The sequence below is a fragment of the Scyliorhinus canicula genome, chromosome 10 (assembly GCF_902713615.1).
Source record: "Scyliorhinus canicula chromosome 10, sScyCan1.1, whole genome shotgun sequence".
Lineage (NCBI taxonomy): Eukaryota > Metazoa > Chordata > Chondrichthyes > Carcharhiniformes > Scyliorhinidae > Scyliorhinus > Scyliorhinus canicula.
In genome coordinates, this window is record NC_052155.1 from 177,133,278 (window position 1) to 177,152,623 (window position 19,346).

At 49.8% G+C, this 19,346-nt stretch overlaps 1 protein-coding gene across 1 annotated transcript in view; it reads left to right on the top strand.

Annotated features, from left to right (window-relative positions):
* Positions 1-19,346, top strand: part of si:dkey-225n22.4 (collagen alpha-1(XXI) chain) — a 229,012-nt gene that overhangs the window by 43,202 nt on the left and 166,464 nt on the right. Inside the window, exons 6-7 of the mRNA XM_038810217.1 lie at positions 6,773-6,946; positions 15,551-15,628. Coding sequence (XP_038666145.1) covers positions 6,773-6,946; positions 15,551-15,628 — 252 coding nt within the window. The remainder of the gene's footprint in view (positions 1-6,772; positions 6,947-15,550; positions 15,629-19,346) is intronic.

Consider the following 19,346-nt stretch of genomic DNA (forward strand, 5'->3'; position numbering starts at 1 on the left):
CTGACTGGTTCCTGTGTGATGCTTTCTGAGAGAACTGGGCAGAAGTGTTTAGGCTTTGGAAGTGAAAGGAACACTTTGCCCTCTCTATCCTGCTGGCTGAAGGGAAAGAACTGGTCTGTTGTTCTGAAAGCAGTGAGTGCCTGGCACACTTGGCTTCTCCTTCCCAAAATATAAAACCTGGGAACGCAGTGAGAAGACAAGCAGGCCGTTCCGACTTTGTGCCTCCTGCTTTAAGGCACTGCCTGATTATGGGTCCAATGACCAAAATAATAAAGTAAAATAAAGGAAATAAACAGGAAATACTCTTACACGACTGACACCTGGAGTGGAGAAGATGGAGAATGAGTGACAGCCTTGACTGCCTCCTACATCGCACAGATCATCGCCCCCAGCTTCCGATCTTCAGAGGTTATGAATGTTTCCTCACTGGATACTTGGGGGATACTGACTTCACCATCGCCCTCGACACGGTCACGATCCTTCCCCGTCAGCCCGGCAGCTTGTTGTTCTAATTGTGCGAGAGTCCGATCTGGGAGATGCCACCTCCGACCTTCTCCCTCTCTCTTGCTAGCTGTGTGCTGTCTTCTCCTGATTAAAGATGGATTGTGAGATCAGCAGGTCACATGCTGCTAATTCTGTCACTCCCCAAAGCCTGTCCACCGTGTGCAAGTGAGGAGTTTGAGGGGATACTGTCCGCTTTCCTGGCTCCAGTAACACTCAGGAAGATGGGCACCATCCAGGGTGAAGCCGATCGTTTGGTTGACACCCAATCCAGCACCTTCAATATTTAATCGCCGCACCCACCCATTGGCACCTGTTTGTGAAAGATGTACAGCTGTTAGTTCCCAGGGCTACTTCAGCAGCCCCCTCTAGACCCGCGGGCTCTCACAGCTATAAGGACAAGGGCCGCAGAGGCATGGGACCAGCAACATCTGCAACCTGCCCTCCAACTCAACCCCTCCACCCTCAACAATGTCTGTGCTTTCAGTGTGGCAGGGTCAGCAGCCCACAGTTGCCTCCTGATTAGCGAAGCACAGGGGTTGCAGGGGGGCAATGGGGCAAGACCCCAAGCGATTCTGTGATGGAAAGCACAGATTCCGGCCTTGCTAGTGATGACCACATCCCACAGGTCAGATTCAGAAAATGGTGAGGTGAGTTTAGACAGTAGAAGGTTCACTTACCCTCAGCACACAAATTAAATCACTCCTCCGTTTCCTACCCTGCAGGGTGGTCCTCCTCCTTGCCTCTCTGGCACTGGCCACCGTGCCAACCTCCTCCCAGCCCAGTGTAGTGAGCTGGCTTGGCCTCCCGCTCCCATCCCTGGAAATGAGGATCTCCTTCCTGTCCTCCAGGGCCCAGAGGAGAGTCTCCAGTGAGGCATCGCTGAAATGCGGGGCTGGTGCTTGCTACCTTCCCGAGGTCAGCTCGGTGTCCTGAAGTTCTAGAATCACTGGCTGTCTGGGTAGCTTTTTCATCTGGCGCTCGGGTATGACAGCTGGGTGTGCAACTTCCTGCCTGCTCTGCCAGCAGGATCATATTTTGCATGATTCTATCAGGTACCTGGCTCTGCACCTTTAGTGCTCTAAGCTCGAGGGCTATGAAATGAAATGAAAAAATTGAAAATCGCTTATTGTCACGAGTAGGCTTCAATGAAGTTACTGTGAAAAGCCCCTAGTCGCCACATTCCAGCGCCTGTCTGGGAAGGCTGGTACGGGAATCGAACCGTGCTGCTGGCCTGCTCGGTCTGCTTTAAAAGCCAGCGATTTAGCCCAGTGAGCTAAACCAGCTTGGGTTTAGGAACCAGGTGCAGGAAGGTGGGATTGGAAAGGGAACTTGGGTGCCCTCGGGCTGGCATGGACAAGATGGGCCAAATGGCCCCCTTCTGTGCTGTAACTTTTCTATGATTTCTATATTGTGAGACGAGTTATGAATCATGCGCATGCATAATTAATTAGGGAGGGAGCATGCCATTGCGCATGACGGCCAATCCCACTCGCTGGCGGGGAACACTCTGGATTCACGCTGCAGCGAGTGACCTTATGGCGGGAAGGGAATGTAAAGAGTTCCGCGCACCAGGGAGTCGTATACAAGGGGCCGCTCTGTAGGCGGCACCCAGTAAGCACCCATCTCGGCATCAGGCTAGTTCTCAGCTTATTAAAGCCTTCTTTACCGTCCTACTCTCTTGCGTCGATATTAAGAGTACTACAAGGCCAGACCGGGTAAGGGTGTCAATTTCCTTCCCTGAAGAACATTAAATGAAGCAGATAGCTTTTCGCAATATTGGCTTCATGGTCTGGCTTTCAATTTTAGATTTTATTCATTGAATTTAAACTCCACCGGCTCCCCTGATGGGATTCCCCATGCACCCAGAGCATTAATTTGGGCCTCTGCATTATGTATCCAGTGACATTACCGCTATGCTGCCATCTCCTCTTGCCTGTGTATCTTCTTCCACACTGCACCAACCCTTGATTAGCCAAGAGGTGCTTGTTGCGATTCACTCACGCCCCTTCAACCTGTGCATGACCGTAAAAAAAACATGGTCTGCGTAAAATTTCGCAGCATCGCGGAATCTTCACAGTGCAGAAGTAGGCCATTCGGCCCATTGAGTCTGCACTAGCTGGCTGAAAGAGCTGCTACCGAGTCACATTCCCCTGCCTTATCCTCACAACCTTATACACAATTTATTTTCAGATAGCCATCCAACTTCCTTTTGAATATCCCCATCCAACCTGCCTCCACCACCCACTGGGTGTAAACATTTTCCTCATATCATTTTTATTCCTTTTCTCAGTTATTTTGTGGGCAGGAATCTTCGGCCTCGCCCGCCCGACGATCGGAAATTCCCGCCCGTGTCCACGGATCGTTACATGGTCTGCGTCCCGCCCGTGGCGATCTTGCGGTGAGTGGGGCGGAAGTGTCCAGACCTCGAGTTCTTGTTGCTCTCTTGAGTGGGAGCAGTTTCTCACTATTTATGCTGTCCATACCCCTTAGGATCTTGAATAACTCCATCAAGTTTCCTCTCAGCCTTCTTTGCTTCAAGGAAAATAATTCCAGCCTCTCCAATCTATCCTCATAACTACAATTCTTGAATCCTGAATTCATTCTTGTGAATTTAATCTAATTGGCATATAAATTGGCCTTTAACTCCAACCGTGGCGACTGGCCACCCACCTCTCGTAATATTGAAATCGGGGGAGGGGGTGACTTTGAGAGCCTCTCCCACTCCTATCACGATCTAATTTACAACATGACAGGATGGCCACCTGCCCAGCCCCTGTGCCATTGAACCCTGTCCCTAATAAACTTCATGCCGGGGGGGGGGGGGGGGGGGGGGGGGGGGGGGGGGGGACTTAATAGAACAACAAATGCCGTGTTCGTATATATGAAAGAGAACCAACTCTGTGGGATCCTACATTGTGTATTAACCATTGGTATGGCACCTTTATCAAATGCCTTCTGGAGTTCCAAATACAATAAAACTACAAGACCCGCCGTGTCCACTTTGCTTGTTACATCTTCGAGGAACTTCAAATTAGTAAAACACTATTTATCCTTAAAGCCATGCTGACTCGATGGATTGAGTTTTGACTTTCAAAATGTCCCATTACTACTTCCTTAATAATGGATTCCAACAGTTTCCCAACAAATAAGTAAGGTTAGAGGGGGGGTTGTTGGGTTACGGGTATAGGGTGGATCCGTGGGTTTGAGTAGGGTGATCATTTGCTCGGCACAACATCGAGGGCAGAAGGGCCTGTTCTGTGCTGTACTGTTCTATGTAATTATAGTCCATTTATAAATTCAACTAATGAAGAATCATCAACAGGGCGATTTTCAGCCCACGTTAGCTGTCAGCGAGACCAGCGATGAAGGCGAAAATACGACCAGAATCGGGTAACGCGATTCTCGCTGGCGAGATCGTGTTTTCCGATTTACCAGGCCCCTCACTGATGATGTAACGAGAATTCTGCCACAGAAGGTCGGGAATCAAATTTAAATACATTGCCATCTCATTAGAGAGCCCTCCTACTCAATATTCATTGGGCGCTGGTGTGACGTCACGTCGGTGCAATTTACAACAGCTGTATGAAAACGAGACCTCGAAGGGGATGTCGGTGGTGAGCGCTCAGGTAGCCATCACCCTCCAGAGAGCCAGTTGCAGAGTGGGTACCGGACAGGACACGGGGACCTAGACAATTCCAACTCAGCGCGCTGGGGGAGGGGGGGCGGGAATCACTCATCAGTCACCCCGTTCAGGAGATGATGGGTGGCAGTGCCTCGTGAGGTCAGAACGCTGGTCCTTTGAATGCACTCGACTGCTCTTACTCCTCACCCTTGGGGGAGTCACACTGTGGATCGTCAACTGCGAGGTGCTCACCAGTGAGTGACCCAGAAGCCTATCTACTAGTTAATCTCACCGAGGTGTATCTGCGCTGGTGGAGGGTGTGGGTGAGAGGCCTCCTCAATGCCTGTCTACGCAATGTCTCCCTTAGAGCTGCTCGGGTCTCTGGTCTCCAGATGGCACGAGGATGGTCCGGCCTGGTCAACTAATTGACCTGCAAGGGAAGTGAGATGACATCAGTGCATCATAGGGGCCGACTGATGGGACAAAGTTAACCCATGTGAGGCTTGCACCGTGGCTGTATTACTTGAGGGTTCCACCTTTGTCTGCTGACTCCACATTGCCCTCTGTATAGGCGCTCTCCTGCTTCCCACGAGCCAGCTCAAGGGCTGCCTCCTTAAAGCGCATTTGGGTTTTCAGCTCGGGCATGACTCCAGCCAGCTGTGCCCGCTCACGTCGGTTCTGCAATGAGGCTGATGGGAGAGTATAGGCAGGGCGCTGTGCCAAGTGTTGGTACCCCATGAGGTGGCTGGATGAGCAATCACCATTGGGGTGTGATGAGTGTGTGAAGGGGTGCAGTGGGAGACATGAGGCAGCAGACCTACCCTGGCTGCACGGGGAAGGTTATTCATCTCTCAGCACCATCACCCCGTCCTCTTATGGAGTGAACTGGCACTCACCATCACGGCCACAGCCTCCCAGGCGGGGCTGGTGACCTTGCTTGCTGGATGTCTGTCCGATCGCGGGTACAGGATGTAACGCATCTGATCTGGCAGTACTGTCCCCCTGCTCAGCTGGAGTCTTAGACAGCATGCCCGTTCCGGCCGGTCGTTCCGACAGGTCCCCGAATGACAGCCCACGGTCGCTCCTCTCCGTTTCCTACCTCCTCTCTTTCCCTCATCAGCCACGGCGCCTGTTCCTCGATTTTTAAAAGCACAAGTGAACCTCGCTGTCGGCAATTCCCCCCAGTGGAGGCGGAGAACCACGGAGGCCCCGGAGAATACCGGGTCTGGTCCAATAATGAAATGCCATCGGTCTTTACTATACGTGCGGAGTTGAACGCATTGACGCCGCTGTTGAGGCACCAGACAAATGCGATGTGGCGTGAACCTGGCGCCCACAACGATTTTGGTGTCAGAGCCAATTCTCCGCCCAATCGCATTTCCCGATTCCGGCATCAGCTGACAGAGAATCCCGTCCAATGAGTTTTACGGACCGACATTTAAAAAGTTTGGAAAATTCCAACGCAATTGTTTTGCAGACTTTGGAAAGATAATCCACTGGTGCGTTAGAAATAAATCTAGGGCGAGATTCTCCGCAAATGCGGAGAGTCGTAAAGGCTGCCGTGAAATTGGCCGTGTTTCACGGCAGCCTTCACGCCCGTTCCCGGGACCCGATTCTCCCCCCCCATCATCGGGGCTAGGAGCGGGACCCCGGGAATCATGGCGTCGCGGCCTTAACGACCGTCGTTAAGGCCGCGCGCCAAGATGACGCGCGGCCGGCTCCAACCCGCGCATGGGCGGGTGACATCATCACGCCATTGACAGAACCCGCGCATGCGCGGTTCCGCTTTCTCCACCGCCGACCGACGAGATGTGGCGGCTTGATCTTGTCGGGCGGCGGAGGGGAAATAGTGCGTCCTTTTTGTACGTAGGCCCGACGATCGGTGGGCATCGATCGCGGGTCTGTCCCCTCCCGAGCACAACGGTGGTGCTCCCTTCCCAAACGGGCCTCTGGATGCCCCAAACGGGCATCCAGCACCCGTTTTTACGACGGCAGTGAGCAGGTGTGTTTGCTACCGTGACAAAACGGGCGTAAAGGCCCGGCCGCTCGGCTCATCGGCTGTGGAGAATCGCCGCTTGCCGTAAAAAACGGTGAGCGGCGATTCGTGTCGTGGGTCAGGCGAGGGGCGGAGAATAGCGGGAGGGCGCGAAAAATGTCGGGAGGCCCTCCCGCTATTCTCCCAACCGGCATGAGGGGGCGGAGAATCGTGCCCCTAATCTTTGCTGAAATTTGGAAACCTATAAATGCTAGGAATATTGGGCGGGATTCTCCGTCCCACCAGCCCCGTCTTCTAGCGTGGCGCGCCCCCGCCAGCAGCGGGATCTCCATTCCAGCAGTCGGCCAATGGGGTTTCCCATTGTGGCCACTCTACACCATCGAGAAACCCGCTGGCGTGGGTGCGCTGCCGGCGAAGCGAAGGATGCCACCGATGGAGAATCCCGCTTTTTGACTTGTTGCTCCCTTGGTAAAATGGACGAAAGGAAATTATGGGGGAGAAATGCCCGTTCGGAGACAATCAGCATTACAGTGTCGGATATAAATCCAGGGACCTCTACCTCAACTCAGCCTTGGCAAAACGCAAAGGAGGGGTAAGATTCCTGAATGTCACCAAAATGACCAAAATAAGTTTTTCTTTTTATCCAATAGGAATTGTTTGATGAAGACTGGCATCAGTTAAAGTTACGGATACTGGAAATGGAAGTCACCTGTTTTTTAGACGACGTACACATTCAGAGCAGCCACCTCGAGCAAGTCATCCCTATATTCATAAACGGGAAAACCCAACTGGCCAAACACGTGAAAAGAGAGACAACTGTACCCGTAAGTGAAAGTTTTCCTTACCTCACAGCCTGAGTCTACTGCAACGTAATCACCTTCAGATATTCCGGGTGGAATTTTCCGGTCACACAGCCACAGGACCGGGATTCTTGCTCAAAGTCAACGGACCTTTCGCTGGTCCGTCAAATATTCTGTCCCCCACGCATCGCGTCCTGCGCAAGGTGACACCAGAAAATTTAGGCTAACTATCTATTTTTTTACAGAAGTAATTATTTTCATTATTTAAGGCGATTATGCAGACAAGCAATATATAAATGCTCAGTATTTATTCACTGCTTTACTAAAAGTTAATGAGGATATTGACTTTGATTTCTGGTTTGGATTGCTCAGCCTGGCCAAGGGTTGTGTTCTCGTTCGAGCACTGATCCAGCTTTTGTTTTAGTTTCAACTCAACTTGAAGGAATTGTTTAAAGATTGGGACAAAAGTTAACACTAGCACAAAAGAAAAGTGCTGCCGATGCTGGAAATCTTGGGCAGGATTTTCCAGATGGCAGAGTTCCCACCCACCACTGCAAACGTCATGGGAAAGTGGCTCCATTGTGATTTAACATTCCATGGAGTGTTCATTCGCTGGAGGTCCGTCTTCCACCCTTTTCTCTGGAGGACATCCTGCCTCAGAGAGTTCCTGGCAAATCGATAGTCCCAACAGCTAAGTGTCTGAGTCCACAGTACCTATTAGGTCCAGGGTACTTGCAGTGGGTAAGGGAAGGGAGGCAGGGAGAGGGGGTGATGTGTGTGACGGCAATGCCAGGCAGGGAGAGAGAGGCAGACCTTGAGTGATTTGGAGAGTGGCGTGTTTGAGGCTCCCCTGCCCATCTCTCCTGCCCAATGACCGAACATGCTTGCCGCCGGCCTCTTCCCCATACCGAACACCTCTTGCCAGCCTCAGGGGTGCACGGTGGCACAGTGGTTAGCACTGCTGCCTTGCAACGCTAGGGACTTGGGTTCAATTCCAGCCTTGGGTGACTGTGTGGAGTTTGCATGTTCTCCGCGTGTCTGTGTTTGTTTCCTTGGGGTGCCCCGGTTTCCTCCCACAGTCCAAAGATGTGCATGTTGGGTGGATTGGCCATGCTAAATTGCCCCTTAGTGTCCGAAGATGTGCGGTTAAAAGGGGTTGTGCGGGAGTGGGCCTAGGTAGAGCTCTTTCAGAGAATCAGCGCAGACTCAATGGACCGAATGCCCTCCTTCTGAACTGTAGGAATTCTATGGGGCGTGATTCTCCGAAACCTGGAGAAATCGTGAGGCTGGCGTCAAAAACGGGCGGGTTTGACGCCAGCCTCCGCCCCCCCCCAACCGGGAACCGATTCTGGTCCGCGGTCGGGGCTAGCATGCCGCGGCCGTGAACTCCGGCATCGCGGGCTTAACGAATTTTGTTAAGCCCGCTTGCCAGAGTTTGCGACGGCTGATGCGTCACATGACATCAGCCGCGCATGCGCGGATTGGAAGACTCCAACCCGCGCATGCGCGGATGACATCATCGCGCATTTGCGTGAAACCCGCGCATGCGCGGGCCGGGATGCCCCTCAGCCGCCCTGCGTATGGATACAGCGGGGCGGCGGAAGGACAAAGAGTGCGCGGGGTAAGTACCCGCTGCCCGCGATCGGTGCCCACTGCCGATCGGTGGGCACCGATCGCGGGCCCATGGCACCCTTGGCACGGCCGTGGTACTGCCGTGCCAATCGGTGCCATGGTTCCCAAGATCACAACTTTACGGCCGTTTTTACGAACGGTCAGACCAGGTGTGTTTGACGTTCCTAAAAACGGTCGTAAAGGGCTTGGACTTCGGCCCATCGGCCAGCTGAGAATCGCTGCTCGCCGTAAAAAAACGACCCCCGCTATTCTCCGCACCGTCGTGAGTGCGGAGAATCGCCCCCATGGTTCTTGAGGCCTGGTGGGCAGCAGTCTTCAGCGTCCAATAATTGGATACTTAAGGACTTCAATCGGGCAAGGACAGGCGGCTGGCCTCGGCCTCACAAAATTGTGGACAGGTTGAGGATGGGCAGGTAGGCAGTGGGAAGGCTGTAGAGGGTGGAAGGCAGGAGAGATCAAATGACAAAAGATTTTATGGTTCAGGAAATGGTAATGGGTAAAGAAAACAAAAGATGTGTCTGGAAGAGGTGCGAATGGCAGGATAGCTTCTGTCCAAATGCATAGTTGCAGAAATAAGACAGAAACAAGACAAAAGACCAATCCATCAAAAATCATGAAACAAAATGGGGAAGAGATAATGATCTGTAATGCGCAGTTGTAAATGAGGTGCTGTTCCTCGAGCATGCATTGAGCTTCATTGGAGCACAGCAGTAGGTCGAGGACAGAGAGGTCAGAGTGGGAGAAAAGTGGAGAATTAAAATGACAGATGACTGCGTACTCAGGGTCACATTGGCGGCCTAAACAGGGGGGGGGTGTTCTGCATAGTGGTCATCCAGTCTGTCGTTGAACTTTCCCACTGTAGAGTAGCAAACTGAAAGCCATGTTAAACGGCGGCTAAATTTGGAAATGATTTTCAATGGGTGAGGGGGGGAAGCACTCTCGTAATTTTTTTTTCGACCTTTACTTCCATTTTTCTTCTTGTCGATATGAAGCCATTGGTTCCACAAACTCAATATCAGATGGAAACAGTGAAGGACTTGATGGACCAAATGTTTTTTTTTATCCCTATTCCTGAGGTTTCCATTTTTCCTATGAATTCTGCCAAGCTTCCCCAAGTCCTATGGACTCGCCTCTCAAATTAAGTGATTTCAGTCCAGGTTTAAGTTAGTAACTTTGTGTCTCCCCTGGCCAAGCCAACTTAAGGATCTTAAGTGGAGGCTTGTTCACTGAGGCCCAGCTGGACTGTTTTGTTTTTGGTGCCTCGCCAGCTCTATATATGGGACATGGAAGCTTGTAGCATACATTCACCAAAGAAGGGAATGGTTATGATGGCGGTGTGCAGCATGTAGGTTACCAGTACAAAATATAAACAAAAGCGGGAGGGAATATCTTGCCAGTTTTGGATTCCATACTAATAGAAAGATTATCAGTCAAATTTTAACTTGCCTCTTTCAATTTTGCAATTCCATGTGTAGATTTGCAAACACTTACCAGCCCCTCTGATGGATTGAAACTTGGCATCCCAACATTCACCCATTGTATTGTTTTTTTGATGAACGCGGTGCAATTGGAACAGTTTCTTTCTTATCCTAGGTGGTTATCCAAACCAATCCTGCCCCCAATAACGTGTTGTAAAAGACTATCTCAAAATAGAAGTCCCTTGCCTTGATTACATTGTGCGTAATCTGTGATCAGCTTAATCAATATTCACCCAGAATTGATTTATAAGCCTGGAGATTCATGTCAATGCACATGGTTATGGCAATGGGAAGCTGGGGAGAATATAACTGGGCGTGTGCCGTGGTGTACCACTCCCGATCCCTGCCCGCTATGCGTAATTCTGCTATGAACGGGAGGCCAAAACAGATGAATCAAACTGTTTGCTTTCTGCTAGACTAAGGGGAAATTCTGCAGCCAGTCACTGGGTTTCGTTCTCACTTTTTGAATATGCAGCTCGCCTGTCATGACTCGGGCTATATCACGTGGGTTTATGCCTGTTTCATTGGAAGTCCTTTTAGTATCTATTTTGAAACAATTATTGGTGTAACAACTATTTGAGGGATGGCATGGTGGCACAGTGGTTAGCACTGTTGCCTCACAGCACCAGGGAACCAGGCTCAATTCCAGCCTTGGATGACTGGGTGGACTTTGCTCTTTCTCCCCGTGTCTGCGTGGGTTTCCTCCGGGTGCTCCAGTTTCCTCCCACAGTCCAAAGGTGTGCAGGTTAGGTGGATTACAAGAATAGGGCGAGGGAGAGAACCTAGGTAGGTGCTCTTTCAGAGGGTTGGTACAGACCTGATGGGCCGAATGGTCTACTTCTGCACTGTAGGAATTTGTTGGGGATGGTAGAGTACAGGGAATGTTCCTGGAGAGACCAAAGTTTCCTCTTCTTGTGCTGTGTTTGAACAAACTATAGACCTAAGTAGAGCACCTACACAATCAGGGTCAAAATTATTACTGACTTGGAAGTAGGCTTTTATGAGACTAGACTGATCAAAGGTGCCTTTTAATTCAACCCCCAAACAACCATCATCCAAAGATCATTGCTGTCTATTGTATTCCATCACTTTGCTTTGCAAAGAAGTCAAACCATTGAAGATGGACAATGGTTATCCGCAATCAAGGCTAGACCAGGGCATGGACACCCGCAGAGAGGAAATAGGTGCAGAAACACTGGTGCATAATTACTGTACTAAACCTTGCTTTTCACTGGTGATCAAGAAGCTGACCCAGTACATCATGAGCCAACGGTGTCTTCAGAATTTCCTCCACCACCATCAAAGTCCATATTTTTAATGTTAATGACTCTGACTGCAGAGTGCACGTATGCCGGGGGTAAGTGACGGGGAAGCCCATAGCAATTCACCCCAATGAGTACATAAAATGTATTGAAAAACCAAGTGACGTATCGCTGTCAGGATCTTTTGCCGTGGCACTGTCCCTTGGTGCTTCCCTTGGTGCTATTGTTCTGTTTCAGACACCTGGCATTGGATGTTCCATTGCTTTTCTACGATTTACAAGACAAATAGGCTCGCAGGCTGCAAGCTTTGGTTGACCTGTTGAGATTCTGTTGGGTCTGGATGATTCTGGGCAGTATATGTGGGCCAACCCAGATCCTGACTGGTAGTGCCAGCTTTAAGCCATGCCCCCAATTCCTGGCACTTCAGGGGATGGGTAACAACAATGCTTTCTCAATCCCAGTTCTTTCACACCAGCTTGTAGCTGCTGCAGTTAAACTGGCTTGTCTCACTCATTACTGCCCAAATCTACAGCAGTCTGATCAGCAATCGGCAAGTTGTTCTTTTCTTGTCCCAGATTGATTCCAGAAGTTTGTCTTATGAAGGTAGATTGAGCAGTTTATGCCTCTACTGGCTCGAATTTAGAAGAATGAGCACGATATTGCTGAGGTGTATACGACGATAAAGGGGATTGACAAAGTAGACGTGGAGTGGATGCTTCTTCTTGTGGGGCAATCTAGAACGAAAGGTCAGAGTTTTAGGCTGAGGGTTTGCAGATTTAAAACAGAGTTGAGGGGAAATCACTTCTCTCAAAGGGTCGTGAAACTGTGGAATTCACTACCCTGGACTGTGGTGGATGCCGGGACTTTGAGCAAATTTAAGGAGGAGTCAGACAAATTTTTAAATTAGTAATGGGTTGAAGGGTCATGGATAATGGGCGGGAAAGTGGAGTTGAAGCTGAGAGGAGATCAGCCATGATCGTACTGAATGGCGGAGTGGGCTTGAGGGACTGAATTTTTAAATTTGTTTTACGAGATGCGGACGTCGCTGGTTAGGCCAGCATTTATTGCCCAGCCCTAGTTGTCCTTCAGAAGGTGGTGGTGAGCTGCCTTCTTGAACCGCTGCAGCCCCTGAGATGTAGATACACCCACCGTGCTGTTAGTGGGGGAGTTCCAGAATTTTGACCCAGCAACAGTGAAGGAACGGTGATATATTTCCAAGTCGGGCTGGTGAGCGACTTGGAGGAACCTCCAGACGGTGGTGTTCCCGGGTATCTGCTGCGGTTGTCCTTCGAGATGGTGGTGGTCGTGGGTTTGGAAGATGCTGCCAAAGGAACCTTGGTGAGTTACTGCAGTGCATCCTGTAGATGGTACACACGGCTGCCACTGTTCGTAGGTGGTGGAGGGTTTGAATGTCCGTGGAAGGTGTAACAATCAAGCGGGCTGCTTTGTATGGATGGTGTTGCCGTTCTTGAGTGTCGTTGGAGCTGCACTCATCCAGGCAATTGGAGCGTATTTTATTATACCCCTGACTTGTGCCTTGTAAATAGTGACAGGCTTTGGGCGGGTCAAGAGATGAGATACGCACCATAGGATTCCGAGCCTTTGACCTCACCTGGTAGCCACATTAGTAATATGGCTAGTTCAGTTCTGTTCCTGATCAATGGTAACCCCCAGGACATTGATTGTGGGGGATTCAGTGATAGCAATACCATTGAATGTCAAAGGCTGATGATTAGATCCTCTCTAGTAGGAGGTGGCAATTGCCTGGCACTTGTGTTGCCTGAATGTAACTTGCCACTTGTCTGCCCGAGCCTGGATATTGTCCAGGTCTTGCTGCATTTGGACACAGACTGCTTCATTATCTGAAAAGTCGTGAATGATGCTGAACATTATGCAGTCATCTTCGAACATCCCCACTTCTAACCTTATGATGGAAGGAAGGTCATTGATGATGCAGGTGAAGATGGCTGGGCCTTACACACTACCCTGAGGAACTCCTGCAGTGATGTCCTGGAGCTGAGATGATTGACCTCCAACCACCACAGCCATCTTCCTTTGTGCCAGGTATGACTCCAACCAGCGGAGAGTTTTCCCCCTGATTCCTATTGACTCCAGTTTTACGAGGGCTCCTTGATGCCATACGCGGTCAAATGCTGCCTTGCTGTCAAGGGCAGTCACTCTCACCCCACCTCTGGCATACAGCTCTTTTGTTCATGTTTGAACCAAGGCTGCACTGAGGTCAGGAGCTGTGACCCGGGCAGAACCCAAACTGAGTGTCCGTGAGCAGGTTATTGCTGAGTAAGTGCCACTTGATAGAACTGTTGATGACTCCTTCCATCACTTTGCTGATGATGGAGAGTTGACTACTCAGGCACTAATTGACTGGATTAGATTTGTCCTGTTTCTGGTGTACAGGATACACCTGGAAAACTTTCCATATTGCTGGATAGATGCCAATGTTATAGCTGGACTGGAACAGCTTGGCTAGAGGTGCAACAAGTTCTGGCGCACAGGTCTTCAGTACTTTTGTCGGAATACTGTCAGTGCCCATAGCCTTTGCAATATCCAGTGCCTTCAGCCGTTTCTTGATAATTGCCTACTCCTGCGCCCAGTTCTTACAGATGCTTAACTGTTTTCCAAAAAACTGACTTAGAAGATTTTGTGCTTTTCCCTTTACACATCGGTTGGCCCACTCTGAGGTCAGAATTTCCTACTCTGCCGTTGACTCGAGGCAGCAATATGTTGGCTAAACCTGTAGGAGTACATTCTCTCAGTAACTTATCATAGCTAACAATTTAGCTGTGAATTATACATTAACGGTAATTTCCAAACTAGTTCACAATATGGTTCAGGATGTGTTTGAAGTTGTCAAAATCGTTAAAAATAAACAAAGTTCCCGATTGCATCAGTTCTAACATTTATAATATATTTCACCTCAGCAAAGGTTTAGAATATTTCTTTATTCACAGCATGTGGCCATCGCTGGAAAGACCAGCATTTACTGACCATCCCTAATTGCCCTTGAGAGAGTGCAGCCCATGTGGTATCTACCCTCAGAGTACACCCACAGAGCTGTTAGGGAAGGAGTCAGATCATTGGACCCTCTCTCTGAACCACGTTTTTCTGCAATTCAAGAAATGCCGGTTTCCCGATCCACCATGGCACACACTGGCGGAAGATCCCGCTGCAAATTCAAGATGGTGTGAACATGGGTTTTGGGCCTTCCAACAAATTCTCCCCCCACTGCCACTCACCTTTGAACCTGCCGCCAAGGCCTTGGAGAATCCTGTCCCAAGTGTGGACCTTGTTCATTGTGAGTCCATAACACAAACTGCTCTTGATTGGGCCCTAGCTGGTTAGGTTGCACAAATGCCTTGAGTAGGGATTGTAAGGTGGTTCAGAGGTGGTTCGCTAGGATGATCCCCGGTATGGAGGGATTGTCTTATGAGGAACGGTTGGGGCTCTACTCATTGGAGTTTAGAAGAACGAAACGTGATCTCATTGAAACATTTTGAGCGCTAACCAATGGCTAAGCTGCGCTGGGAAAGCAGCTCGCTGCGACGCAGTGTGGATGATGAAAGCTGGGAGACTCCGCTCCCAGTGTCCAACGCAATCTCGTGAGACGATGAAATGTAAATCCAGCCCATCTGCAGATTAGAACGAGAACCTGGTCAGCCAAGCTTGATGTGGAGGCTCCTCAAGCCTCTGGTGGCAGATTAGTGACCTGATCCAGGAATAACTAACTATCAAAAGAGACAAAGGCCTGCCGAAGAGCAGCACTGGGTGTGAAAAGTGAATTAGAATATTTGCTGACCCTGCCAATGATACCCCCATCCTGTGAATTAATTTTTACAGAACTATTATTTTACATTGTAAAATTCAATCAAATGTTTGCCAGTATCGGGGGCAGCACGGTGGCACAGTGGTTAGCACATGGCGCTGAGGACCCGGGTTCGAATCCCGGCCCTGGGTCACTGTCCGTGTGGAGTTTGCACATTCTCCTCGTGTCTGCGTGGGTTTCACCCCCACAATCCAAAGATGTGCAGGCTAGGTGGATTGGCCGCGCTAAATTACCCCTTAATTGGAAATAAATATAATTGGGTACGCTAAATTTATTTTTTTTTAAAAAGAAGAAAAACAAATGTTAGCCACTATCAACTGGGTATTGTAATAAGTTGGCCCACACAAACCATTTACAACAATGGATCTGCTTACTTGTTTTCTTCATGACTAATGTTTTATTTTTTATTAAATAGATAGAAATACAGAAGCTTAGACTCTACTGTGACCCACAACAAAGTGATCGCGAGACTGCCTGTGAAATTCCTTCCGTGGTGAGTAATTTAGGCAATTAGCCATAGTCCACAGGCAGCCATGGAAATCTCTCTACATTGGAGAGAGACAATTGATCATATATTGAGGGGTACCACTCTACAAGTGTGGGACAAGGCGAAGGGGCAGGCCCCCGTCAACACCCGCTATGGGTGTTGTATCCACGCTGTTGCCTTCATTCTGCGTCATACTCCAGCCTCCTACAGCCAACTGAACTAGCCATTTGCCACCCCCTGCCACTTACCCCCCCCCCCCCCCATTCCCTGCCCCCCCCCCCCCCCCTTCTCCTCCCTCTCCCCTCAACCTGGTCTGCAAAAGCAACATTTAAAGTTCTACACGCGGCAAACTCTTTTAATTTACACTCAATGGTTTTCACACTGAAAGCATTGCTGGAATATACAACTTCAAACTTTACAAATAGTTTTTCAATAAAAAGGAAAAATTTCATTAAGTGCATGATGGAGCAATTCAGCTATTTATTTACTTCTCAGATAATGCCAGGCACATATCGATAAGATACACGTCTAATGCCTAATTCCCACAATAACAGATGAGAGTTCAAATGTTTGTTCAGCATTCTTCTATATTTTTTCATAGGTTTTATCCTGTCAAACCTGTCTGCTAAAATAACAGAGCAATGTCATTAAATGACCATAATGTTGGGAAAAATATTGGAAGAAAATTGTTCAGGCATGGCAATACAAATGATGGATGCTAAGTGATTTACATTATAGGGATGTATTTATCATTTGAACTCGTCCATTAAAACCCATCTGGTTCTCTAACGCCCTTTAAACAAAGAAATCTGCCATCCTTACCCGGTCCTGGCCTATATGTGACTCCAGACCCACAGCATTGTGGTTGATTCTTCACAGCCCTCCGCGCAAACCACTCAGTTGAAAGGGGTAATTAGGGATGGGCAATGTAAGTTGGCTTTGCCAGCGACACCCATATCCTATGAAAGAGAAAAAAGTTGCTCGCTCAGTCCCGTTGTTTGGTAGCCTTATTGCCGCATCTGAATTTTGCTCATGGAATAGCGCTGACCTTACCCACTCCCCCTCTCTGCAATATTGCTTTTACTTCTGTGTATCATAGCGGTGGGCCCTCTTTGCGGACTTAGTCACTTTGTCATTCCTTCTCTGCAATTATTGCCCGAAGACATCAATGTAAAACAGGGAGATGCTGCTTTGGATTGACAAGAGAAGGTCACTTTGAAAGGGAAAAAATTAATGATATGCGGAACGGAATGAGTTTATCAACTTGACTAAATTGCACGCAGTACTTCCCTCATTGGCGGCAGCACTGTCCCTCAGCTGTGTCAGCCAAGAGCAGCTTCTACCATGTAATGGCTGAGTCCTCTTTCGCTCAACACTCATTCTCATGGATTGCCTTTTGCTAACTCTTCATTCTTATTGTGTTTCATCCCCTGGGTGGAAGTCTCTGAGCTGGTGGGTGAGATGGAAAAGGAATGTGGTGCAGACATAAAGATCGGATCTGAGGGTAGAAGCAGAGCGAGTATAAGGATATTGGGATCAAATGGGAAAGTCAGGTATCCAGTAATGGGAATGTGTTCTGGTGGTGGTATGTTTAAAGAAATACAAACTACTTTAAAATGGAAATTGTAGGAAAGACCGGTTTGCTGGGTTGGTGGATCTAGGATTTTGATATGCTTATTCGCGTGGCAACACTGTGAACAAATAATTACGTAAGGCAGTGGGCAGCAGTGGGTGGCACGGTGGCACAGTGGGCAGCTCTGCTGCCTCACAGCGCCGGGGAACAAAGTTCAATCCTGGCCTTGGGTGACTGTGTGGAGTTCACATGTTCTCCTCGTGTCTGCAGGGTTTCCTCTGGGTGCTCCGGGTTCCTCCTACAGTCCAATGATGTGCGGATTGGCCCTGCTAAATTGTCCTTTAGTGTCCAAAGATTGGGTGGGGTTACAGGGATAAAGTGGAGGACTTGGCCTAGGTAGGATGGTCTTTGAAGGTTAGTTCGGATAAGGGAAGATCAAACGGAAAAGCAGTATATCAAGGGCAAGTTCACCCGATGTAAAGGAGCTGTTTTGAGACTGCAGTGCACAGCAGGTAGCTCTGTCAACTCCCAACTAGCTGTGCCTGGGGAAAGCCTGTTTGAGAAGCCAGTTACCTCTACCCTAAGTCAGAATGAACCCCAAAAGATATAGGTGCCTGGTGTGCTCTCTACTGCTGGATTTCATTTATTGTTTTAAAACCAATGGGATGTTGTTTGGAGAGGTTTAGCTCTGAGGTTAGGAAAATAGAAGTGTTTGGAACTGGGTAAATTTAGAGATGCTGTGGACAGCCATTAATGTAGTTAAGTGTAATTTTAGTTACTTTCTTGTGTGATTGACTGTTTAATAAACATATATTTTGTTTAAAATCATCACAAAAATGCCTTGGACACCCTTCTCTGATCTTCACATCTTTCCTAACTCAATAACAAATGCAAAATTCATTTGAGAGCACGCATTCCAAGTTTAGTTCTGGGATTTGGAATAGGTTAGCATTTAACATTAGCCGTGCTTTTAACAGGGAACCGTGATATCATCATCGTCATTATCCTTCTCCCCCTGATCTACCTCATTGAGAACTGCAGGTGGAGAGGAAAGGAGTGAAGAGTGGGTGTGCACTGTCGAGAGAGGAGAGTGCGAGAGAGATAATGACACTTTGGATGTTGTTTGACAGACGGATTCAGTTACTACTGCAACAGGTGCCAACAATGCTTTACACACACAGCCCCAACAACCTCTCTCTTACTGTCAGCTAAAGCAGAACATCTTCCTCGCAACTCCATTTACTGCTCCTCATTAGCCAAATACTGCCTGATTTCAAGGATTATCCTCATGGCCTGCCTCTTCTGGACATTCTGTTCTCCGTTGACGTAGAAACAGAGTAATGTTATTACCTTCCCTGCCCATGTCAGGTTATTGAACTCTTTCAGGTTCTGTTCTGTAGCCCCGAGAGTGAGGGCGAACCCCATTGCCTCCTCCCACCACATGGCTCCGACTCCACCTTTGTGTGTTTTTCAGGGGCGGCATTCTCCCCTACCCGGCGTGACGGAGGGTCCCGGAGTAGGGGAGTGGCGCCAACCACTCAGGGGTCCCGCCTCCCCAAAGGTGGGGAATTCTCCCACCTTTGGGGGCCAGCCCCGCGCCGGAGCGGTTGCCACCAGAAGACCGGCGCAAAAAACCGGCACCCCCGGCAGCGGGGCTGGCCGAAAGGCTTTCGCCGGTCCGCACATGCGCCGGCAGTGACGTCAGCGGCAGCTGGCCGCTGACACCACCGTCGGCGCATGCGCGATGTGGGGTTCTCTTCTGCTTCCGCCATGGCGGAGGCCGTGGCGGCCGCGGAAGAAACTAGTGCAGCCAGGGCACTGGCCCGGAGTCTGAGACGGGGGCCCCGATCGCGGGCCAGGCCACCGTGGGGGCACCCCCCGGGGTTCGATTGTCCCCCGCCCCCCCCCCCCCCCAGGACCCCGGGGGCCTGCTCGCGCCGCTGATCCCGCCGTTACAGAGGTGGTTCAAACCTCGGCGGCGGGAGAGGCCTCCCAGCGGCGGGACTTCGGCCCATCCTGGCCGGAGAATCGCCGCAGGGGCCTCTCCGTTCGGAGTGGCGAGGTTCCGCCGCCGCTACTTCCCGGGTGGCGGAGAATCTCTGCCACGGCGGGGGCGGGATTTTAGGCGCCCTCAGGCGATTCTCCGACCCT